This window comes from Lissotriton helveticus, chromosome 5_1 (assembly GCF_964261635.1).
Source record: "Lissotriton helveticus chromosome 5_1, aLisHel1.1, whole genome shotgun sequence".
Classification (NCBI taxonomy): Eukaryota; Metazoa; Chordata; class Amphibia; order Caudata; family Salamandridae; genus Lissotriton; species Lissotriton helveticus.
Genome location: NC_136065.1, coordinates 558825763 through 558851685, shown reverse-complemented (window position 1 = coordinate 558851685; position 25923 = coordinate 558825763). Strand labels below are relative to the sequence as shown.

The following is a 25923-nucleotide window of genomic DNA, read 5'->3' as shown; positions in this document are numbered from 1 at the left end:
TTCCAATAGTAGCCTTAGTACAATATAAGTTGCAAGCATTGATGCATGCACCAGAGCATGACGTGCACTGCAGTGACATTTACTAAGAAGTGCTGCCACCTGCCGTCGCGTGCGCAGCGCTGCGTGGGGGCGGGGAGGACTGGACTCTCCAGTTACTGACCTGCTGCTGCCCAGCCACGTGACAATCTGCAGCACAGACACTTGACTCACTGCCTGCTGCATACTGGTAGGTAACTGCCAGTGCTGTCTTCAGACTCCAGGCAGTCTCAGCCAGGTCAGCTGCTGAGCTGCAGTGCTGTCCAGTCCTCCTCGAGGCTCTAACCGTGGCACTCCCCCGCCGCAGCCGCGCTCGTCCTCCTATGTGGGGCTGGCCGCGCCAGCCCAGACATTCGCCGGCTTAGCTGCGTGCCACACATGCGGCCGGACGGTCGGGACCCCCCCTGTGGCCGGGCCGTCCGGCCAGGCCTGGTGGTGCCCCATTGATGAGAGAGGCTGTGAGAGTGAGCCGGCAGCCAGCCTACATGCTCACTACGAGATCCCCCGCCGACAACTACTTCCTGTTCCTGGCGCTGGCGCTGGCAGCCGGACGTGACGGGAATAAAGTACCCGCACATCCGGATTTAATCCCGGCCCCCTGCAAGTCGGACATATAAACACATGGGTTGCTTCTAATAGTAGCCTTAGTACAATATAAGTTGCAAGCATTGATGCATGCACCAGAGCACGACGTGCACTGCAGTGACATTTACAAATAAGTGCTGCCACCCGCCGTTGCGTGCGCAGCGCTGCGTGGGGGAGAGGGGCGGGGGGGGACTGGACTATCCAGTTACTGACCTGCTGCTGCCCAGCCACGTGACGATCTGCAGCACAGACACTTGACTCACTGCCTGCTGCATACTGGTAGGTAACTGCCAGTGCTGTCTTCAGACTCCAGGCAGTCTCAGCCAGGTCAGCTGCTGAGCTGCAGTGCTGTCCAGTCCTCCTCGAGGCTCTAACCGCGGCACTCCCCCGCCACAGCCGCGCTCGTCTTCCTGTGTGGGGCTGGCCACGCCAGCCCAGACATTCGCCGGCTCAGCTGCATGCCACACATGCGGCCGGACGGTCGGGACCCCCCCCTGCGGCCGGGCCGACCGGCCAGGCCTGGTGGTGCCCCATTGATGAGAGAGGCTTAGAGAGTGAGCCGGCAGACAGCCTGAACGCTCACTATGAGATCCCCCGCCGACAACTACTTCCTGTTCCTGGCGCTGACAGCCGGACGTGACGGGAATAAAGTACCCGCACAACCGGATTTAATCCTGGCCCCCTGCAAGTCAGTGATTCGTGATTGGCTCAGGCTGCACGTACTGTATCGGGAAGGGCACAAGGCCACTGCCCCTGCAGCCCCAGAGAGCAGAGGAATGCGAGCACAGGGGCCAGGAGCGCAGCGTCCCACAGCTAAGCACAACAACAAAAATAAAAAAATGGCGGCCCCAAGCTTCCGACCATTTTCGGATTCGGGGGCGTGTATTTGTTGTCTTGAGTGACGGATGACGTCACTGGCGAAAGAACAGCAAAATGTACGCCCCCGAATCCGAAAGAGACGGGGCTTGTTTGGAGTGACGCATCTCTCCTCCAATGGCTGGCCTCCGTTTAGGAAGCCAGCCAATGGAAGAGAGATGAAAGAGAGAGGCGGGTTCAAGCCCCGTACTCAAAATCATTAAATCTCCGACCGGAAGCTGGCAAGCCAACATTTCCGGTCCTCGACCTAAAAAACTAAGGTCCTTCACATTGCATCCATCTGGACGGTAAGACGATTTATGCAGAGATGCCGGGGCCCGCAATGAAGCAAGTAAGTGCACTCTCCATTTTACAGAGTGCTATTTATTTCCTTGTGATTTTCAATCCGGAATGCAACGTATTTGCCAACCCTAAATTTGTTACTGCAAATGTGTGTCCCAATTTGGTATTCACAGCCGAGATATGTTTTACAAAATGTATTTTAAAAGTATGTGTGTTATTCTCATACACGAGCGCAGCACATTTACCACTAATTGCAAATTTGCGGACATCTCAGCTAAGTTCCACCAATTGGATAAATCTTTTTTTTTTTTAAATATACCTCTAAAAACAGCTATTTCCGGTCACCTTACACTTCCTAGGCTCTGGTCTGTTTTTTTGTGTCCGATGATCATGTTAGTGCTTAGAAGCAGGCACTCTGTCGTGCATTATCCATGTGGCTCAGTCCTTCCAGGGAAGTTGAATGCTTCTTTCCCACTCAGCATGCCCTTTGCCACCTTTTTGCTTCCTAAGTGCCCCTCTATTTATGGTCTAATATGGTATAATCTTCTTAAAGTTTCTCATTGCTCAAATTGGTTTAATTAATATGTTTCACTTGTCCTAAATGCTTGACTTTTCACAGGGGAAAGTGTTGCTGAAATGTCACTCATAATTCCGCTGAAATTATGAAAATGTCACACATAGCAATCTGAAACCTTGGCAGCTATGATGTGCTATATGGATGTGGATGGTAATTATAAAAGCAATTACCATCCTATTTTAAATTATATCAAAAGCATCGATAGACGTCAGGCTAAGTGGTCACAAAGTGACGTCTTGGAATGGGAGGGGTTGCAGCATTTGGAAAATGGCCTGACGTCAGAGCAGTCATGTGCTCTAAACAGTTACATGGCGCATGCTTCTGTGCCTCGTGTATTCTGTTTAGAGCTGTAATTGAGAGGCGGTTTCAGGAGTTGCAGCTGGGCCTCATTGAAAGGGAGCACCGTGGACTGTTCTGATGAGACACCGACACCTGGCAACATGACTACTAGTGACGGGTGAGTGTTTTTGGTCCTCCTTTGGGTGTCGGAATGTCTGCTTCACTTTCCCTCTCTAAACCCCAACCTCTCTTCCTTTACCCCACTGCCCGTGGCCTGTCGCCCTCTCCTTTAACCTCTATTTCCCCTTGAGTAGCAGCAGTGGGAACGATTCATTCAACTAGTTTAAATTAAGTGCTTTAACTGAAGGATCATTGAGCACGTCTCCTGTGCTGTAACCCCAAAGCCTGGCAGACTGTGGGCCTTCTGCTTTAAAGAAATGCAAATGGGGCCTACTAGTTAATCTGCAAATGTAAGGGGAAACATCTGCAAATGTAAAGAATGCTTGGGAGTTAGTATGTGTACTGTCTTTAATTGATCAAAGGTGTGTGATGGCAAAATACATTCTTTTTGAGTGGTAGTGCAAAGAGGTTACAAGTGAGTTGTGCAGTGAGTGTTTTTAATTGGCATGGTGTTGAAGGGATAGTAATGTAAAAAAAAAATTATTACGTACAGTCTCAGTATTATTAAAATATATATTTTGGAAACACCATTTTATCTTAAGCTTTTAAGCATTTTGTAGCAGTATATCTTCTACTGTGTGTAATGCAAGTTTAAAAAAGTGAATTACATAATCTCAGTGCTTTCTGTCACAGACTGACCTTGTGGCACTAGAAATATGATGTAATTCTGTGGCTCTTTGGTTACACACAGACCTCGGCAGAGTATTAACTAATAGACGTTCATAATGTACTACAGTGCACTTGCCACTATCATTTTATAAAAAATTAAAAAAATTAAGTTGCAAGTTATTTTATGGGTAGCTACCTGACAGTAAAGCTTTCGTAATATTTTGGATTTTTTAGCCACACCTTTTGTACAACTGATATTCTGAACTCCTGTATTTAAAAGTGCATGCATATGTGATAATGAAGAAAATTGAGTTTAGGTCAAATAAAATATTTGCCTAAGATCACACCATTTAAGTGGAGTAGCCGTGATTTATCAATATTTTCTGGTTTTGCTTTGTACAAATCGGCCACTAAATGAGTATTTATTTGTCATTCATTATGTTAAGGCTTTGTTTTCAACCTCTTTTTGCAGTTTTTATATACCACAAACTCGACCCGAAGTAATAGAGCGCTTTATGAGCACCAGTTACATTACACAAGGTCACATTTATTTTTTATAGACACAAGTGAAATTAACTGATATGACCAGAAATGCAGACAATTCAAGTAAGAATTAAACCTGGTTCCCCAGTTCCTAAATAGGCAGCTCTGGCCATAACATGACATCATGGGTGCAGAAAGGGTGGCAGGATGAAGCCAGCATTAGAACTCTGGGCCTGATTCAGAAAGGGCCTCCGCACTGTATGGGGCTTTGGAGCTTGAATATGGACTGTAAGGCACATCTAAGGTTCACAATGAAAAGTCTCATAGTTTTGTGGAGATTGTACATTTTAAAAATCTGTTACGGCCCAGATTTTTTTAATACATGTTGCTGCTACACTCTGGGCTTTCCTAAACTCTCACCCAGGCACATATGCTCAGTGTGCAACACCTATGCATTTCAAAAAGAAATTGCCTGGACTTCAGACATGAAAATTCAGGAGTCACAGTCTCACAGGTATTCCTCCTGTCCCATTTTCCATTGCCTTTCACCCTCAATCTCTGCCATGGCAAACCTCCTCCTCCCATCTGCCAAACCACTCGCTGTGTTAAAAATCACTCCTGGACTGAAGAGATTTGGGAGGCAGTGCTCTGTAAAACATTTCACACTAAAGCTGAAAATCCCTGCAATGGCACATTTTTTCTAGTTCTGATACTTGTGCTTGTGTTTTAGATGGTGTCATGTAACACTGAATGATTTCCTTCCAGGGGCATGCTTCTGTAGCGGTTCAGACACATTGGCTCCATTTTAAATTAGGTGTCACCAGAACTCCAGGTGTCCCAAGCTTTTCTTGTAGGGTAACTTAGTGGGTTAAAGTATCAGTAGAACACTGCATTAAACCTACAGGCTATGGTCTGAATACCTTCAGGACAAACTTAGACATTCATCCTCCCAAGAGCGATAAAATTAGCGTACTGTGTGTGTAAAGGTAACAAATGTTGCAGTCCAATAGCATTTGGCATAGAGAGCTACATGTTACACAATGGTGTATGAGAGTGTACTCCTCCTCCATGGTGCTCCGTTGGCAGCAAATGTGAGGTTTGCATCCAAAGCGTCATGCTGTCTGCTTTCTTTACAGCTATGAAACCAACCACTACATGTGGCAAAGCCAGGACCAGGACACTAGACAAGACCTGTGTACATGGTAGGCAACTGCACTATCAATCAATCAATCAATCAAAGCATTTATATAGCGCGCTACTCACCCGGAGGGTCTCAAGGCGCTGTGGGGAGGGGGTCCGCTACTGCTCGAACAGCCAGGTCTTGAGCTGCTTCCTGAAGGCGAGGTGGTCTTGGGTCAGGCGGAGGTGGGTCGGAAGGGAGTTCCAAGTCTTGGCGGCCAGGTAGGAGAAGGACCTTCCTCCTGTGGTGGCTCTTCGGATGCGGGGGACGGCGGCGAGGGCGTGGCTGGTCGATCGAAGCTGGCGTTTGGGAGCGTAGAAGTTGAGGCGGCTGTTGAGGTATCCTGGGCCTTGGTTGTGTAGGGCTTTGTGTGCGTGGGTGAGGAGCCGGAAGGTGATTCTCTTGTTGACCGGGAGTCAGTGCAGGTCTCTCAGGTGTCCGGAAAATGTGGCTGCGGCGGGGAATGTCCAGGATGAGTCGTGCTGAGGTGTTCTGGATCCGCTGGAGTCTCTTCTGGAGTTAGGCGGTGGTTCCGGCGTAGAGGGAGTTGCCGTAGTCCAGCCGGCTGGTGACGAGGGCCTGGGTGACCGTCTTCCTGGTCTCGGTGGGGATCCATCGGAAGATCTTACGTAGCATGCGCAGGATGTTGAAGCACGACGAGGAGACGGCGTTGACTTGTCTGGTCATGGAGAGGGAGGAGTCCAGGATGAAGCCCAGGTTGCGTGCGTGGTCTGTGGGTTTGGGTACGCTGCCCAGGGCGGGGGGCCACCAGGAGTCGTCCCAGGCGGAGGGTGAAGATCCCAGGATGAGGACTTCCGTCTTGTCCGAGTTCAGTTTCAGGCGACTGTTCATCATCCACTTGGCAACGTCTGTCATCCCTTCGTGTAGGTTGGCTCTGGCGGTGGCGGGGTCGTTGGTGAGGGAGAGGATCAGCTGGCTGTCGTCGGCGTAGGAGATGATGTTGAGGTTGTGCTGGCGTGCGATGGCTGCGAGGGGGCTCATGTAGACGTTGAAGAGTGTTGGGCTGAGCGAGGAGCCTTGAGGAACGCCGCAGATGACTTCGGTGGCCTCCGATCTGAACGGGGGGAGGCGGACTCTCTGTGTCCTTCCGGCGAGGAAGGAGATGATCCACTCCAGTGCCTTCTCCTGGATTCCGACGTTGCTGAGGCGCTGTACTAGGGTACGGTGGCAGACAGTGTCGAAGGCCGCGGAGAGGTCCAGGAGGATGAGGGCCGCTGTTTCTCCGTTGTCGAGCAGGGCTCGGATGTCATCGGTAGCTGCGATCAGGGCGGTCTCGATGCTGTGGTTGGCCCGGAAGCCAGACTGCGAGAGGTCGAGGGAGCCGTTCGTCTCGAGGAAGGTGGCCAGTTGCTTGTTGCCGGTCTTCTCGATGACTTTTGCCGGAAACGGGAGCAGCGAGATGGGGCGGTAGTTCTTGAGGACGGTGGGGTCGGCTGATGGCTTCTTAAGTAGGGCGCTGAGTTTGGCATGCTTCCAGCTCTCCGGGAAGGTAGCGGTGTCGAAGGAGGTGTTGATGATGTCCCGCAGGTGGGGTGCGATGACAGCGTCGGCCTTGTTGTAGACGTGGTGAGGGCAGGGGTCTGTCGGAGATCCGGAGTGGATGGAGTTCATCGTGTTGACGGTGTCTTTGGTGCTGATCGGGGTCCAGGCGCGGAGGGTGGTTGTGGGGGGCGGTGGTTCGGTCGTGGCATGCGTCGGTTGAGTGCTGAAGCTGTTGTGTATGTCCGCGATCTTGTTGTGGAAGTAGGAGGCGAGGGAGTTGCAGAGGTCTTGCGAAGGGGTGATGTTGTGGTTTCCGGCGTTGGGGTTGGAGAGCTCTTTCACGATGTTGAAGAGTTCTTTGCTGTTGTGTGCGTTGTTGTCCAGTCGTTCCTTGAATGCGGTTTTCTTGGTGGCGTGGATCAGTTGGTGGTGTTTTCGGGTGGCAAGCTTGAGGGCAGTCATGTTGTCCGGTGTTGGGTCTCTGCGCCAGGTTTTCTCGAGTGCTCTGCAGTTCTTCTTGGAGCTCTTGAGTTCGTCGTTAAACCATGGTGCTTTCTTGCTGCCGGGTCTGCTCGGCGGGGTCTTCAGAGGGGCGAGGTCGTCTGCGCAGTCGCTGATCCATTTCGTGAGGTTGGTGGCCGCTTGGCTGGGGTTCGTTGTGCTGGTGGGAGGGTTCTTGCTCAGGGAAGTAGCGAGCTGGTCTGTAGTGATCTTGTTCCAGCTTCTGCGGGGAACCTGTTGCTGGTGATGGTGGAACGTGGTCCTTCTGAAGCTGAAGTGGACGCAGCTGTGGTCCGTCCAGTGGAGTCCCGTGGCGTGGCTGAAGGCGATGTCCTTGCTGGAAGAGAAGACCGGGTCGAGTGTGTGTCCGGCGTAGTGGGTGGGGGTGGCCACCAGCTGCTTGAGTCCGAGGTTGGCGAGGTTGTCCAGCAGGGTGGTGGTGTTGCGGTCGTTGTTGTTCTCCAGGTGGAAGTCGAGGTCCCCGAGGAGGATGTAGTCGGCGGAGGGGAGGGCGTGCGGGCTGATGAAGTCGGCGATGTCTTCGCTGAATTGTGTGCGTGGTCCCGGGGGTCTGTAGATGAGGGTGCCTCTGAGGGTGGTCTTGGGGTTGACGTGGATCTGGAAGTGCAGGTGTTCGGCGGGTGCGAGGGTATCGTCGGTGTCGGTCGTGATGCGGATGGTGTTCCTGTGGATGATGGCGATGCCTCCTCCTGTCTGGTTGACGCGGTCCCTCCGGATGATCTTGTAGCCGTCCGGGATGGCGATGGCGATGTCGGGCGCTGAGGAGGCGTTCATCCAGGTTTCCGTGAGGAAGGCGACGTCTGGGGCTGTGTTGTCGAGCAGGTTCCAGAGCTCAACGGCGTGTCTGTGGACGGAGCGGGTGTTGAGCAGGATGCACTTCAGGTGGGTGCTGCTGGAGTTCGGCTTGGTGGGTGCTGGTGTGGCGTGGGTCCGGTTGCAGGTGAACTTGCAGGAGTGGCAGCTGAAGGGTCCGTGGGTGCGTCTCGGTGTGGCTCGGTAGCAGCCCGGGGTTCGGCCGGTGTTGAGTGCGTTGAGTTCGGTGGCGTTGTAGGTCCATCGGGTCGGCTTCCGTCGGTGGGGGCCAGGGGTCCTGGCGCTGGGCGCGGTCCAGGCGTGGACGGGCGCAGACGGGCTTACCTTTGGCGCACCTTCGGCGCTCATTCGGTGCTCCCGCTGCGCGCGTCCGCTGCGCGGTCGCTCTGGGGGCGTCATAAATCAGGAGCCGGGAGGGCGGGTCAGCTGGGTGGCGGGAGCGGGGCGGCCAATGGGTTGAAGGTGGGCGGGGCCGCGGGAGGCAGCGGCGGGAAGCGGCACAGGCGGGCGGCTCAGCGGCGGCTGGGTCGCTCGGAGCAGCGGCGGCAGGAGGCGATGGGAGCAGGAGGGGTGACCCGGTCTAGTGAAAGGCACAGTGGTCACTCCAGCACACACACAGCGGACCCCCTTAAATCAGGAGCCGGGAGGGCGGGTCAGCTGGGTGGCGGGAGCGGGGCGGCCAATGGGTTGAAGGTGGGCGGGGCCGCGGGAGGCAGCGGCGGGAAACGGCACAGGCGGGCCACTCAGCGGCGGCTGGGTCGCTCGGAGCAGCGGCGGCAGGAGGCGATGGGAGCAGGAGGGGTGACCCGGCCTAGTGAAAGGCACAGTGGTCACTCCAGCACACGCACAGCGGACCCCCTTAAATCAGGAGCCGGGAGGGCGGGTCAGCTGGGTGGCAGGAGCGGGGCGGCCAATGGGTTGAAGGTGGGCGGGGCCGCGGGAGGCAGCGGCGGGAAACGGCACAGGCGGGCGGCTCAGCGGCGGCTGGGTCGCTCGGAGCAGCGGCGGCAGGAGGCGATGGGAGCAGGAGGGGTGACCCGGCCTAGTGAAAGGCACAGTGATCACTCCAGCACACGCACAGCGGACCCCCTTAAATCAGGAGCCGGGAGGGCGGGTCAGCTGGGTGGCGGGAGCGGGCAGCCAATGGGTTGAAGGTGGGCGGGGCCGCGGGAGGCAGCGGCGGGAAACGGCACAGGCGGGCGGCTCAGCGGCGGCTGGGTCGCTCGGAGCAGCAGCGGCAGGAGGCGATGGGAGCAGGAGGGGTGACCCGGCCTAGTGAAAGGCACAGTGGTCACTCCAGCACACGCACAGCGGACCCCCTTAAATCAGGAGCCGGGAGGGCGGGTCAGCTGGATGGCGGGAGGGGGGCCCCTCTGTGTACCTTGCAGGGGGGCCCCCTCAAGTTTCGTTACGCCACTGGGTCACATTTGTGGCTTACATGGGAATGATTAAGTGATTTGTCCAGAAACACAGGATGTTGAGTCAATGCCGAGACTCAGACTTCTTTGCAGTTCTGCCCGTAACACCACATCCTTGGTAGAGGCAGGCAGACAGAATTCACATGAAAGCTCGGCTCAGCATGGATTCCAGGTTTCAACAGGACCTCGAGCTAAGCCAGAGCCAGGCTTCAGGCTCCAGCCTAGCTGGTGCTTTCCGTGGCTCGCACACCTCTATAGAGCAGCACATCACACATGGACTTGGGAATATTGCCAGCTATGGTACATTTTTAAGGACTAAGGCAGTTCCCCACAATGTGAAATTACCTTGAACCCTTCCCAATCATAGACTCATCATATGACATCCATATTACGAACATTACCATTTTATCATGTGTAAAAAATATATAATTTCTTTCAAAATTGTAATTTTATCTGATATCCCCTGATCTTTTCCATGTTGTATTTGTTATGCTCCTACAATTGTATTTTTCTCCAAGCAAAATACATAACACGGTGTATTAAAAAAATACAAATATTTACAGTCATGTCTAGGAAGGCTCAAGAATAAGTACTTTCGATAATTGTAACAACGTAAGCCCTGAAAATGCTATAATCAAGCTCAGTAAAATCGTAACTCTGAGATCCGCTACTTCTGTCTGTTCAATGGAAGGGAGGAGCTCATATTCCAAAGCCGCTTTTTACACAGACACCAGTTTTATACGATACTCGTACGGTTAGTCGAGGCTAACGAGGGCAGGCATGTGCTACAACACTGACCTGCTCCACGTGCTTTATCCCAGACAACAACCTGATGTGCAGTCATTCCTGGGCGTCTTTTCAAAAGGTGTGCACACAGGCTTCCCGTTACTCCAGCTCCTACAATTAGTACTCGCGACATTGCAAATAGAAGAGCGGCGGCTACCAAGAAACAACGGAAGGGACAATCACGGCCAGCTGCACTTGAAACAACACTCGGCTTCAGTGCCCTCTAACCCGAACAGGCGTGCGGCAGATGGCCAACGAAGACCGAACCCTGAGTTTCGGTTGTATTGCATAAGTGCGATAACGTGGGAAAGATTAGGCAGAAAGAAATGTACGGCTTTCAGTGGCGAAGCTCCTCTTTGCATCGTTTAGCAGCTGTGCACACATGGGCAGCAATAAATTACACCACGCAGCCGAACAATATGGAATTTATCTTTTCCTGTGATACCAAATAACACACTACTCCGGCGGCATTAACAGTTTTAAAGGTTCCAGCCCAGAATCCTCGGGAACCGCCCCCTGCACTGTATGCCCCGCCCCTCCGACAGCTGATATGTAGGGGTGTACCCGGAATGGCCAATGGATTGTCCACGCCCTCCTCTCCTCTTTTTGATTGGCTGAGAGGTATCGGCCGAGCGGTGCTTCGCGGAATCCCCGCCTCCGAGTTTGCTCTGCGTTCTAGTGCCACTATTCCTGCCAGTCTTTTGCTGTCTGCGAGGCGCTTCTTCCAGCGGGGGGAGTTATAAGGTAAGCCTTTACCCGATATATGCTATCGGGGCAGGTGGTTAATGTTTGTACTTTTATGTTGGGTTAACTGGAATGCACGAAAACTGTTAGCTCCCTATCCAGTGCCCACTGTGAGTGACATCCGCCAGCGGACCCCGCCCCACGTTTCACCCTGGGAAATGGACAGACCTACCCGGGCATTCCTTCATTGATTTGCTGCCAGTCCTACTCGGAACACCATTCACCAGCCCTCCCAGAGCAGCGCTTCAAATGTTGGTAGCGCTGCAATCTGACTCCCAGTGGCGTTTCTAAACATGATACTTTTTGGGACTTATACAATTGGTCACCGATAAAACTGGTGGAGACCCTTCAGTGGGTGATCATGAAGCTTGTTGCGCACGTGTGTTATATGTATATGGATTTATGTATTTATTTTAAACTTTAAGTTATGTGAAAGAGGCATGTTTTTCGGACAGTTTTAGTCTCTCGAATTCCCATCTTCACACAACTCTTCTGTCGTCTCTTTACGCTCTTTTTCTCCTCATAGCTTTCTGAAACAGTCACTCTGCACATATAACATCTCATCTCTTCGGCACCCCTTTTACACTCCTGCGCATACTTCCTTACATCTCCTTCACTTCACCAACCCCACCGCACACATAAGTTAGGAGGCCATATTACATAAGGTCCCCCGGGGGCTCAACATGTGTTTGCACCCGCTCTGCGCGCCCCCAGGGCACTTTGGTATTATAGAAGGGGACGCAGACACTTGCGCGTCCCCTATAATACTGATAGCGCTGGCACACTTAAAGCACCAGCGCTATCAACAGAGGATGTTCCCTCATTTGCATAGTGGTGTGCCTTATGCAAATGAGGGAATTCCTTTGACTCTATGCCTGCACCATATTACAGATGGGGGAAAAGAGTCAAAGAAGCTCTCAGAAGGCGCACTGACGCCATTTAAAAGGTGGCGCACTGTCAGTGCGCATCCTGACAGCAGCCTTCTGCAGGGGGTAAAGGGGGTCCCATGGAGTGACTGCACCCTCCTGCAAAGGGATCTCTAACCTCTTTGAAAGTGCAGGCGGGTGCCGCCTGCCCTGAAAACACAGAGCCACTGCTCCGTGTTTTCACATGGATGCATTTACCCCATTGCCGTGCAAGATTGCGACTGCCCTGTATTTCCCAGGTCCCCTTTTTATAATGATCACATAAAGGAGTATCTTCAAGTACATCAGTCGTCTATAATGTTGCCCCTTCTGCACTAAGAATCTAAACCACACATAGGGCTCACAGGACACCTGACTTGCATTTTAGTTCAATAAAGGCATTGTGCACCATGGGAGGGCATGAATCTTTCTTTTGATGTTCAAAAACATTTAATAAACGCTGTGAAGTATCTGATGCACGAATGTGAAACACTCCTTTTTATTAAAGAAATGCACTTTTTTGAACTTTGAAGAGATTTTATCATAGTTTTGAATGATATTTGTTGCATAATTTACATGACTGTTTTTTTCTGGCTCGACTTGTGGCCAGGATCTTAGAGCCAAGCAAGACCCATTCCTTGGCTCTCCTTGTTATTTTGTTGGTGTGTTTGTCTCTACACGCACATGGCACCCACTCACTCCTATTTGCTGCTTTTTATTTAACTTTCGCCTTGTCAGTATTTTGACAGCTGTTTTCTTCAATCACACCCTTGAGCATATAAGCACAGTTACAGTTGGCTCACCTTACCATTTCTCTGCGAGCTCTGCAGAGAAGTCAAGGATTGGATGAGCATGTTTTCTGAACCACTAAAAGGCAGTGTGAGAAATTCCACAGCTCTCAACAATGGCCTACCCACAACCTGAACTCACACAGCTACATAAGTGCAACTCTTATTGCACTAGACACTATACATGAGTAATACGTTGCATGAAAAACCGACATAAACACATCACCCTTGAAAAAGTTAACATTCTTAGAGAAGGCAAGAGTAAGCGAAATGTGAATAGGAGCAACATTTCCCTGCAGGTTAATACATGGATCTCAGCAGCAGCCATGTTACTCCACTGACCTATTTTTAATAGGGGTGTACAAAATTAGTGTAATTTAATTTCAAATAATTATGCTGGGTTTTGGCAAAATTAAATGAAATCACGCAAAATGATAATCTGCCACTTCACGCTATATTTTTTCACAATGTGTCCTCGTCAATCAGCTGCTCTCTTTCTGTTTTTCTTGTGCGTTAGTGGTAAATATTTACTGTTAATTGTGCCATGGTTTACCGTGAATGGCACATAATGATGAAAAGTGGTGCAAAGCGTAATGTGAAATTCACAAAATTCTATCAATTTGCATACAGGCCTACTTTTTACTAGAATTGGCTTAAAGTGTACTCAAAGGCCAATTTTCATTTGAGTCAACAATGGAATTTTAGTCTATAAACCAGCATACCGCAGACTTAGCTCTGCAGCTGTTCCGTTAAGATATTTAAAGCTTGAAATATGAACACCATTCTTCAACCAAGATGTGTACTTTGCACACTGATGGTTTGCAAATGGCCATGCAGCCTGTGATGCGACCGGTGTACTAGAATTGGTAAATCTCAAATTGTCCATTCGCAGAGGGTCACAGAATAACTTGGTCAGTGAATATAATCAGGCAGGTCACAATTTGTGGCCTCTAGAGATTGGCTGCAAATGCAGTGATGGAGGTCTGTAATGGATATCAGACCTCTGTCCCTAAATTTGCATTCACAAACTGAAAACTTAATTGTTTTGTTTTTTTGGAAGCAGCCCATGTCCAGCAAGAGAACGGTACTGTTTTTTGAAAAGATTGTTTGACAATTCAGAAGACATCAGGCGAGCAGTCAATGGGCTCATGGACCAATGACTGATCTCCCTGAGGCGGACAACATGAGTCTCACAGAGGAAACTGTCCCTTGATGACAGTGTCTCCTTTTCATAGTAGTCGCCACCCAAGTTAGGCATTAGGTAACCAATCAGTGGTTTGTGACAGCAGTCACGGTCACAAACCATTGATTTGTATTTTTCAGAATTGCAAATATGAGAGGGACGCCCCTTTCCTGCCCCCTCCCCTCATGTTTTCGGTTCTAAATAGGTAGCAGAAGCCCTTTTACAAGTTGAAAAACTTTTGTCTTTTAAAAGGGCTTTTGTACATCAGACAAAGCCCTTTTTGATGTTGCAAACCCAGTAATCTTCGTGAAGCACGAGGTTTATGACTGCTCAATGGATTGACACAAGAGGCCCTCAGTTGTCTTTCTGAGATTATATAGTGCGATGTAAAAGTTTTTGCAGGTATTCATAACATGCCCACCAAACCACTGAGCTGTTTTATAGAAGTAGTAACTAGTGACCAGTCGATTGCCTACATTCACACAGCACTGCAGCAGGCACTTAGCCATCTGAGCTACCTGCAGTTTTATTGTCCTGCATAGATCTCTTGCCTGTTTCTTCGCCCATACTAGTAGTTATCCATGTAGGTTTGCCCTTGTGCAGCGGTCAGGGCAGAAGTCGATTTGGTAGGGCCCTTCCTTCCCTTGCACCATTAGTGACCCACTACAATGAGAAGTGAAGGCATTGCGTGTTGACTCAGGGTTAACACTGTGGGTGCCTGACATGCAAATTAAATTGGTCTCTCAAAATGTCTATTTCCAGCCCAGCTTACGCGTTTTATTCAATTAGGTTTTCAAACATTTTCTGATGGCTCATATCAATAAACAAATGAATGACTCTCAACAACCAATGCCTGGAAAAGCCAGGCCTATGACTTTGCCAGTCTTTGTTTCTTTTGCATTCTGGTACTTGTAGTTCTCCACGTACAATGGAGTAAGATAATTACAAAGAACAAACGCTAGGTATGTAGACCCGGGAATCTAGAGAGTTTTGCCATTACCCCCTCATCCCAGTCTTTCCATTTTAAATAAATCTTCCATTCCTCCTTTCCTTGATGTGTTCTTATATTTGGGACACCACTGTGCATAACAGTGCTGTCGTCCCATCAAGCACCCGCGGGGGCTCATCTGATAACACACTACGCTCTGTCTGAACCAGCAGGAATACTCACACTCGTGAGTTGGAAGTATTTTTACGGATGGATGGAATCCGCTTTATAAATCAAAGCCCTGAGTCAGACCAGACCTCAGTGTGTTGTTTACCTCGTGTGGATGTTATTTTTGCTCTCAGCTCTTTTGTTGAAGAAACGATCTGCGTCCTCTTAATCTCTTTTATTGGTCCACTAGCAGCCCATCCCGACGTTGTCCGGGGCTGAAATAGAATGTGTGCAAAGGGTTGTAATAGGCAAGAAAAATGTATTTTAAGATCTCACAGTATACAATATTTTTAGTTTCAACTGGCCCAGAGTAATTTGGGCAGTGTTAAATGCGAAGGGTGTGATCCCCGCTGGTAGGCTGAGTGGCTTGATCCACCGCCTGAGCACCGGAGAAATATGCGAAGCTTGTGCTCCCCGCTGGTAGGCTGAGTGTCTTGAGCCCCCGCCTGAGCACCGGAGCAGTATGCAAAGCTTTGTCCAATATGCGAAGCTTCTGCTCCCCGCTGGTAGGCTGAGTGGCTTGAGCCCCCGCCTGAGCACTGTAGCAATATGCGAAGCACCATAGCAATATGCGAAGCTTGTGATCCCTGCTGGTAGGCTGACTGTCTTGAGCCCCCGCTTGAGCCCTGGAGCAATATGTTAAGGCGTGAGCGTGTAATGCTGCGTGAATGCCGCGGCCTGTGAAGCCTTGCCCATTGGTGTTTGGCCACGCCCCTGTCACAACGGCCACGAGCCGCGTCCCGTGAATGCCGCGCCCATTGATGTTTTGGCATGCCCCTCTCACAACGGCCAGGCCCACAAGGAAGTAATGTGAATGTTTTTGTTTAGAATGCCGTATTTTCTTTTAGCAGTAATGCCAGGGAATAGCGTGCCTCGCGTACCGTATTTGCTTTTAGCAGTAATGCCGGAGAATGGCGCGCCTCGTGCCCTGTGAATGCCGCGCCCATTGCTGTTTGCTGTTTGTCCATGCCCCTCTCACAACGCACACGCCCACAAGGGAGTCCTGTGAAGGTTTGTTTACCGCGCCCATCGATGACAGCACAACGCCCACGCCCACAAGAGACTACTTTACCCCTCAGGTTCTTTTACCTTTGTAATATATATGGTGGGCACCTGTATAGCCTATGTCCATCTGCTGCAACTGTCCTTTCCAATGCTGTATTGGGTGTTGTGATTGGTGCTGTACTTCTTAAGCTTACCCGCCTCAAAGGTTTGGGCTCTCTCTTTATTATATTAGTATATAGATTTAGCACACAACTAAACTGGGTTCATTGTCTTCATAATTGGCACATAATCAGTGTTTTAATGAGAATGGTAGACCACATACTTTATTGCAACACTTTCTTATAATTGCTAATGTTTTATTTAGAATCTTTTTACTGTCTTCAATAACTAAAATCGTCACAGATAATGCGTATGTTGTTCCTGGTTTTCAGCATCCGGTTTCTATAGTATGTAATGTTACTTGTAGCCCTCTTAAGAAAGCAAAGGGCATACTGATGTAAGATGGTGCTTACTTATGCTTGTATTTTGATACAGAATCAGGATGTTGGTGTTAATTGCTGTGGCGTGCCTTTTCCAAAGTGCACTAATGTCCAGGGTGCAGAGGAGAGAAGCGGGCAGCTTCCTGGCGTCCAATGCAGACCCTGAAGCCTCGATGAATGTGGTGAGTACGAATGGCCTACGTCAGTCATTGTTTGGTTGTAAGTGGGCATAAGATTTCTTCGATCGTGTGAATAGGTAGATTAGCATGGCCATGATGGGCTCTAATACCAGAAAGGAAAATAGCCAACTATGCCAGTAATAAAAGATGGCCATCTTTGGGATTCGGTAGTCCCTCTCATCCGTGGGCCTGGGTGTTAGCACAACTGATGCACTAATGATACTTTAAGGGCCACAAGTTTCATATTCTAGCTGAAGGCCACTTTGAGAACTTCCGCGGGGAGGGATTCTATGTCAGTAATTTGTTGGGTGTCGTCTGTGTATGTGATGAAAGCTGTTTTGATGCTGCAACTTCACAATTTTTTTTTTTTAGGTCTCGCGACCTATCAATGCGCGCAAGCGCATTGAGCGGAGCGAGAATTCATGTCCTCAAAATCCTCGTCAAACCAAGGGCTTTTTGCTGCGGTTTTGTTTAAGTTCACGTGAATCACGTGACCAAACAAGCACGCGCATCAGCCTCCCTCCTACTCGTACTTTCAGTTTCTCCCGCCCCCATCCGGCCTCTCTCCAAGCGCATTGCGCTTTCGCACACAGGCATTCCGCCTGCCACACTTCTCCTCCCTCACATTCCCACCCCCCCACCAGGCTCTCCCGCCCCCATCCGGCTTCCCTCCGGCCTCTCTCCAGATAACTCAGCCTCCAAAACGTACAAATCTTTGAGCCAGTCTGTTCCTTACATTTGCTTAGCTTTCTTGTCAGTCTCATGTGTATGCTTCTTATCCAATGGCTTTCATTCTTTTTGCATGTGACCCTTCAAAGAAGCATTGGCTCTTTACTACACTTTTGATTGGATGACATGAATTGTTTCCTTCCACTGCTTACTTTCTGGAATCGATTTTTTTTGTTGTTTTTATTTCAGCACTCCATCAGAGCGCATGTTTTATCTCTCTTGCCAGCATATGCTCCATTTCTTCCCTGCTCCGCCTCTTACCCTGTGACGTGGACCCAGTGCTCTGCATGGATGCATGCCTCTGTTACAGGGAGCAGATCTTTATCGCGCTTTCGCACACAGGCATTCCGCCTGCCACACTTCTCCTCCCTCGCATTCCCGCCCCCCCCACCAGGCTCTCCCGCCCCCATCCGACTTCCCTCCGGCCTCTCTCCCCGTAAGCTCCTCGCTCACATTCCCGCCCCCCCACCAGGCTCTCCCGCCCCCATCCGGCTTCCCTCCGGCCATTTGCCACACTCCTTGCCTCTGCCGCAAAGGACTCCTCCCCCCCGTCACTCTCCAAAACAGCTTTGTGCGACGTCTGTATCCATTACTGGGATATGTTGGCGCTTGTAATTGCTTATTGGCCCTTACTAGGACAGTGAATATTTGTATTATATGGGGGGTCTTTTGCTGTTTGCCAGAGAGTCACTACACTCACTGCACCCTACCTCACTCACGGATCGATCTTCACTCACCAAAAATGCCATGCAGAAGTACAGTGTTACATGGATATGTTGCCTGGGCACGTTCTGTTCAGTGCAGTGATACATTGCTATAAGAGGACACAGATGTATGGAAAAATACGTGATTGCTCGGCTTGTTCAGTTTGTCGGGCGCTATTCTGTTTCCTGGGGAAGACGGGACCAGATCCCGGTCATCTGGTGTGTGATAGCGGCCGATATAGTGCTTGTCGGCTGACGGTGACATAGCACTACTGACATCACCGCCGGCGCCCAGACTGACAGCTATCAGCATAGGTTCCCTCCCGCCCCCAGCCAGTCCAAAGATAATTTTATTTATCTATGATGCAGTAGGACGAACATCGCTCTAAGCCACTGAAACCTATTATTGAACTTAATCAACCTCGGAGTAGCAAGGCGGGCAATCTGCTGATGGGCCTGTGGTGTGTAGGCCCTTCGATGGGCCGCTTTTGTGCCCGTCTCAGTCTCCACTGCAAATGACACATCATCAAGGCTGTTAAAGCCTCTACATACATCTAAGCACCTTGACGGCGATGCTAGTTACTGATACTTAAATAAGTATATCGGGTTATATATTTTTTGTGATTACTGTGTAATTTGAGGTCTCACGCCTTCATCCTCACAACACCACACACCATCGGAATACACACACCCTCCCCCTCACACCACCTCACGCACACTCACCCTCACACACAATTACACTCAAAGACCCTTACACACCCTCAATAACATTCTCACAAATCACACACACTAACACACTCACACACCCTATCAGCATCACACATCATATCACAATCAATCACCCTTTTCAAACACACTCACACTCTCTCACATTACACAAATGTCAGAAAAAGACATTAATATTTCACTTCTGTTCTTTTATTTTCCTCACAATAAAATACACTGAACATAATCTTCACAAAAGGTATTTACAACAGTTTAAGCTATTGCCATTATAAATTACAATAACTTTTATTGAAGTATTAATTATTTAAAAAAATTCATAACCATTGTTATTTGTAATATCAATACATCTAAGTCACGTAAATACAAAACATTTGCATTACAAATACTATGAGTGTCACATTTGCAAAAGTTAAAAGTATTGGCATTGTAAATGACAAAACTATTATTTTCGCAATTTTCAAAACCAACACATAAATATAAAATGTGTCATTTACAAAACCAATAGCTCCAACTTTCCTACTGCGAGACCTATTGGCAACGCCAGTGCTTGTTTGTAAAAGTGCCCCATGCTTTTGCTTTAATGGTGGCCGCACCCCTTTCTTTAGAAGCGGCTTGCCGTAACCTGAATACACCGAGCAGCATATAAAGAAAGGGGCGCAGCCACCATTAAAGTGGTCTCGTATTTGCGAGAGTTTGACCTACTGGCATTAGAAATGGCAATACTTTTTTTTTTAAATAAATGTGTTGGTTTTAAAAACACATACATAAAATAGCATTGTCAAATACAATGCCAATAGCTTTAACTCTCGCAAATGCGAGACCTGTTGCATTGCAGATGCTTATTTTTCTTCTCTTTTTGGACACTGTTCCAAACCAAAAAAAAACACCCGGCTTTCTTGCACTCACAAGGCGACTGACGTTGCATATGAGGGACAGTGAATCAGTGTCCAAAGATCGGTTTAGGCGGATGCACAATCTTCACTTCTCATATTTGTATGCTAAAGGTCAAGTGCAACGTGTTTTTCTAGAAATGTGGCAGTGACTCACTCACTTAAAGGAGTAGCCACTACGTTCAGCTTTCAAATCTATTCGCCCTACTAAAAAACGAATCAGATGGTCGATTTGTGCACTGGATCATGTAAATTTCATTATTGATAATGCAAGGCACATGCACCATTTCCTTTCTAGTGGCCCAACCGACAACTTTTTCAAGTGCAGAAAATATACACATGAAAAATCTGGATCTTCATCCACGAATTCAAAGTCTGTATATTTTTTCTTTGCAGATTTTCCCACAGTTGTGAGTGACACTTGGGCCCCTATTTCAGACACAGTGGTAATTGCAGGGGAGTAATGCCACAACGGCTATTGCCAATATCACAAATATTGCAAATAGCTCGATGTGGAATTCCTCGGTGATTCTAAGTAATCTCCTACAGGCCCCTTATGGATTGCAAAACAACGAGCACAAATCAGTGTTACTCCTGCTTTTTCCGTATATTAGCTCGCTATTCCAGGCTTTTTTATCCTGACAGATTTCTCCAAGTTTGAACTAGAGTATTTGTCTCTGAGGATTTGTTCCTGCTAATTCTACACGGTAATACAATTTATTTAACACCAATTTGTGTGGAAACGTCTACGTTACAGCTAAAGCTGCCAACTTTAGAACTGGGGAACTAGGTTCGAGTCCAGCTGCCAACACAATATCCTGTGAATCCGGGCAAATCACTGAATCTCTCTTTGCCTTAAAAAATGAATCTGATCTTGTATAATGTAACTGGTGCTCATGTAAAGCTCTTCAATGCTCATGACCTGGGTTTGCTCTATATACAGCTACAAAAGGTGCCAACTTGTACTTTAGCTTATTTGGGTGCTGTTTTTGTGTGTACCTAGTTCAGTCCCTGGTAAGTGTATGATTTAAAAAGTGGCAGCCCCTTAAAATAGTAACTTTCTGTATATTTAGAACCATCTGCAAGTGCCTTTGCCACACTTACCTGCACTTCTAAACTTGTACTTAAATCGATTCGGTGTAGGAGGATAAGTACTTACTTACTTATGCCTACTACCCATCCTGGGGTATAGGCCATCAACCAGGAGTCTCAAGCCATCTTTGTCCTTGCCTTTTCTTTGTCTCACACCAGGTGTAACCCATCTTCTTGCAGTCACCCTCAAGGCTTCCTCACCAGGTGTTTCTTGGCCTTCGTCTTTTCCACTTCCCTTGAGGGTTCCAGGTCAGGCTTGCCTAGTGGTGTTTGAAGTGGGCTTGCGGAGGGTGTAACCCATCCAGCCTAGTGTTTTTTCTTGATATCCTAATGAGCAGGAAGTTGCAAAGTCTGCTGCCATAGGTTGTTGTTGCTGATGGTGTTTGGCCAGTGGAATTAGAGGATTTTCCTTACAGGTATTGATGATGGTCTGGACTTTGTTGGCGGTGGTCACTGTTGTGCTCCAAATTTCTGTTCTGTACAGAAGGACCAATTTTATTCTTGTGTTAAAAAGCCTGATCTTGGTTTGCAATGTTAAGTCCTTTGAGCTCCAGATCTTCTTTAGCTGAATGTAGGCAGCCGTTGCTTTGCCAATTCTTGCCTTGACGTCCGTGTCTGTGCCACCCTGCTTGTCTATGACGCTGCCTGCCCAGGTAGATGAAGGCCTCCACCTCTTCCAGTGCCTCGCCTGTGAGAGTGACTGCAGTTGTGATGGCTGTGTTGGCCTTCAGGATCTTGGTTTTTCTGCTGTGGATGTTGGGGTCAAGTTGTGCTGATGTGGCTGCCACATTGTCTGTCGTCTCTTTCATTTACAGATGGGTATGGGAGAGTAGGGCCAGGTTGTTGGGCTGCACCCAAGGTGTCCACTGGATTCCATTTCTCCTCCTTGCTATCAGTGTCTTCATGATCCAGTCTATGGCCAGCGGGAGGAGAAAAGGCAAGAGCAAACAACTCTGGCAGGCTCTGGTCCTCTCTTGGAAGGCTTCCATGAGTTGTTCCATATGGACTATTTTGCAGGTTATTCCTTTCAAAGAGTTCCTGATGATTCTTACAAATTTATCTGGCACAACATAGTGGCAGAACAGTTTCCAAAGTCTCTCTGTCCATGCTGTTGAATGCCTTCTCATGGTCTATGAAGTTGACATAGAGTGTAGAGTTCCATTCCTTCAACTTCTCAATGACGAGCAATTTTGCAGTCTGGTCTGTACAGGATCTATCTTTGCGGAGACAGCTTTCTGGTCTCGCATCTGAGCCTTGACTTGTTCCTTTATTTTTCTCTCTGTAGTTTGCACAGTTACTCAGGTCATATTTCATGGGGATCGTGATGAGATATCTCTCCTTCCATTCTAATGGCACCTTTTTCTCTTCCTAGATCCTTCCAAACATGGGGTAGACCATGTCTACTGATGTTTCAATTTCTGCCTTCAGTGTCTCTTCAGAAATGTTGTCAGGCCCTGCTTCTTTGCAGTTTCTCAGATGTTTGATGGCTTGCCGTAGTTCTTCCTTGGTTAGTCTGCTGCAGTCGATTGGCGATTCCTTGTCAGCTGGTTGTATGTCTGGTGTAGACTGTAGCACGGGCTGGTTCAGCAGTTCATCAAAGTTCTCCATCCATCTTGGTTGTAGGCCTTTGTTACCCATGATTGTTTTCCCAGCTTTGTCTTTGACAGGCATTTCTGGCTTGCTGTATCTGCCTGAGAGTTTCTTCATTATCGTGTAGAGTTCTTTCAAGGTTTCCTTAACTTGCTGCTTCCTGGGCTTCTATGGCAAGACCGCCGATGACTCTTCGCTTACCTGCTTTTAGGCTTCTCTTCTCTTCCTTGTTGGTTTTTGTGTATTCACCTTGAGCTTTCAGTTTCTGCTCTTGTTAGGATTGTGGTGTTTACTGCAACTTTCTTTTGCTTTCTCTCCTGGCTTTTGCGGGTAGTCTCAGTGGAGAACTATGCTTTATGCTGATGTTTCTTGGGACCCAGTACCTCCTGGCAGGTTGATTTCAGTGTTTATTTGATCTTCTCCCACTGAATTTCTACTGGGTCTTTGTCAGACCTGTTACTGAGGGTGACAGAGTATTTACTCAGTTTCTGTGCATTTTTGAGGATGGTGGTGTTATACTGCTGTTGTTGGTTTGTCAGTTCTATCCATGCTTTCTTCAGTTTAAGCTTTACCTTGGCTGTGACAAGATGGTGGTCTGATGCCACGTCCGCTCCTCTCATCACTCTCACATTCTGCAGGTACCTCTGGAATATCTTGGCATTGCAGACATGGTTGATCTGATTCTCTGTTCGATGGTCTGGTGACACCCATCTTGCCTTGTGCATTCTTGTTTGTGGGTGTACACTAGCACCTATCACCAAACTGTTGAGGGCACACAAATCTGCAATCCTTTCACCATTCTCGTTTGTATCGCCAAGGCCATAGTTGCCCAATAACTTCTTATACCCAGTGTTGAAGCTTCCAATCTTGCAATTGAGGTCCACCATCAGTATGGTGATGTCTCTCTCAAGGCATGTCTCCGGGATGGACTGAAGTCTGTTGTAAAGCAGTTTTTTCCGCTTCTTTGCTGTCATTTGTAGGTGCATAGCACTGTATAACATTCAAGTTGATCCTCCTTTTCTTTCTGCGGAAGGTCGGTGTCTGCTCGCATTAGCATGAGTGCCACTCCCTGAGTGTGTGGATCATTCTCTCCCTTATGTCAAGAATACAGCACCTTTCCTTCTGGAGCCGGTATTTTCTGTCTAGACTGTGTCCATTTGGTCTCACTCTAGTCAAGCTGGGCAAGCTTGTATTTTTTCATCTCGGCTGCTACTTGGGCTGTCTTGCCTTTCTCGTACATGGTCCTCATGTTCCATGTCCCGATGTGGATGGTACTATTTGAAAGCGGGTGGATCGACTTTTCGGCTTTTGCCACAAGGCATCAAAGCTCTCTGTGAAGGAGATTCCTCTGTCCCCATGACCGAGATGTCTTTTTGTTGACGTTTCTATACCTAGGATTTTTAGGTCGGGCCTTGGCAGCGCATGTGCTGCTACGAGGCATGCAGTAGTGGAGTAGGACTTTGAAGCCCCAACGACTCTCCACCCAGGTTTTAAATGGCTTGTGTAATTTTCCTTTGTGAACACTGGCCTCCAAGTCGTTATCATGCATGTTAGTCCCTCCTTGGTACTGCCTTGTCTGCATTTGTTACCTCCCATAACAACTGGCCCTTTTATTTGTGTTGTTACATGGTCTGCTTTATTCATCGGTGAACACTATTTTCTTTAATACTCTTCCCCTAGTCCACCCATGACATTGCAGCACCCGCCTGCTTTTATTTTAATAGTATTGTATTTATTCATATTACAGCGCAGTCTGCTTTTACAATAGCGGCTGCTCTTATTTTATTATTTAAAATTCCGTGCGGTCCGCTTTCAATTTAGCGGTCGCGCTTATTATTTATTTTTTTATCAGCACGGTGCCCTTCATGGGCCGCCATGCGCATAACTTTAATAGTCACGGGTGTCGTGCTATATGATTCAGCATGGTGCCCGCTTTAGTCTTTCTTGTGCATTTTTTATCCTACCCTATCAAAGCTGGTAATCTACTCTGCTTGATAAGGTACACAATGCTGGGTGCCACTCCCTTTCCATGCTCCACGGGTAGAAGTACCGCAGCCATATTAATCTTTTAGCAGGGGCTCGGCAAGGAAAAGCGGCCTAAGACAGCTGCGGGGCCCCGGCTGAAGGAGGCGGCTCTCATGTTCACAATCTGTAGGTCTTGTGAAGATTGCTGCTTTACACAAGAGTTTCACACCAAAGCTATTTTCTAGTTATATTATTTGTAACAAGATTTGGGAACTTCCTCACTGTCTTGTGTTTTATCAGATGCTGTTTGCACTTTTAATAGAACAGGGTGGCAAAAGGCAAGTTAAGAAAAAGTCCCCACGTCTTGCCATTTGTACTTCCATTTTCAGCATCTTGCTCAGGGTAAACAGATTGATAACTTCCAGTGTTGGGGGTATGGCGAGGTGATGCAGAAAACCAGCTTAAAAAGGGGCGTGGTTCGGCTCTATGTGCATTTCAATTAAACACTTTGCCCACCCTCACTAAAAGGGAAGGAGGGTGTTGTAATGGCCAGAGCCGCTGACCCTTTAACTAGGACCCTGGTTCGAGTTTTGGCTTCTGCCCAACGACTTGTGAATCTGGGCAAATCACATATTCTCCCCAACAATTAATCTGACCTTGTTGCAATGTAACTGGTTCCCATGTAAAGCGCTCTGGGGTGCGAAGGAGACCAAAGCAAGCGGCATGTTCCCATTGCTCATGAAAAGCACCCGTTGGTGGGTGATTTTGGTTACGTATGCTGTGTGAGTGCTGCTGTATTGTGCTGCCAAAAGAAACAGGGGTAGCTGGGCCCAGCGGGAAGGAGGGTAGACAGGGCCTCACAACTATGAAATACAAATATTTGCCTATGCCTCCGGACTACTTAGAGCACTCACAAATTCATGTGCGAGTAAACAATAGTTTATTAGTTTACCCAAACAACACTTTATGTTTTTTAATCAGTAATCAATTCGTGAAACATTCAAAAAGATTTTAGAAAAAGCAGAACAAACACTGCTATCAACTTCATTTCTTAGCCATACATACTTTAAGAGAAAAGATTTTGTGCATATATACAGTGAAACAACAAAATAAATGACGTTTTCTAACAAGAAATGACTAAAAACATATACCGTGAATACATGTCACCACGAAAAAAGATAAATAACATTGGTCATATAACCATACATGCTAGAAAAACTTTTCGAAAACAGGAGGGAGACAGGAATGATATTACAAACAAATTGATTATGCTCCCTGGTCCTGATTACAATGTTTTCAAATCAATGTCAGGAACACTGCTAATTTTTGCATCAATAAACAATGGCCAACTGGCCAGTGAATCAAAGAGGGAAAGAATGCCGACGCGTTTCGAATCCAGTTTAATGGATTGCTGGATTCTCGTCAGGGCCGTGTGATTCTATTCCGTGGGAGCTGTTTAAAAAGACAGACAATATGTTTGTCAAAAAGTGAGTCCTCTAGCCATTCTTTACTAGACTTATTTGGGAACAGATTAGAGCGTACCTTATGATGTTTAGCCCACAGTCGCTCCAGTTTGCATGAAAAATGCCATCTATGTCATCTATGACGGTCAGTTTGCGCTGCAACAGAGTGAATTCTAGTCAAACAAGCATTAGAAAT

At 48.2% G+C, this 25923-nt stretch overlaps 2 protein-coding genes across 3 annotated transcripts in view; one reads left to right on the top strand and one right to left on the bottom strand.

Annotated features, from left to right (window-relative positions):
- Positions 1 to 10390, bottom strand: part of RNLS (renalase, FAD dependent amine oxidase) — a 553624-nt gene extending 543234 nt beyond the window's left edge. The window contains exon 1 of one of the 2 annotated variants that reach the window (XM_078642883.1): positions 10142 to 10390. In XM_078642883.1, coding sequence (XP_078499009.1) covers positions 10142 to 10262 — 121 coding nt within the window. In that variant the 5' untranslated portion in view covers positions 10263 to 10390. The remainder of the gene's footprint in view (positions 1 to 10141) is intronic. The other variant, XM_078642884.1, reaches the window with a different exon arrangement.
- A 314-nt stretch (positions 10391 to 10704) lies between these two features.
- Positions 10705 to 25923, top strand: part of LOC144754725 (lysosomal acid lipase/cholesteryl ester hydrolase-like) — a 101176-nt gene continuing 85957 nt past the window's right edge. The window contains exons 1-2 of the mRNA XM_078642882.1: positions 10705 to 10873; positions 16445 to 16571. Of these exons, the coding sequence (XP_078499008.1) occupies positions 16452 to 16571 (120 nt within the window). The 5' untranslated portion in view covers positions 10705 to 10873; positions 16445 to 16451. The remainder of the gene's footprint in view (positions 10874 to 16444; positions 16572 to 25923) is intronic.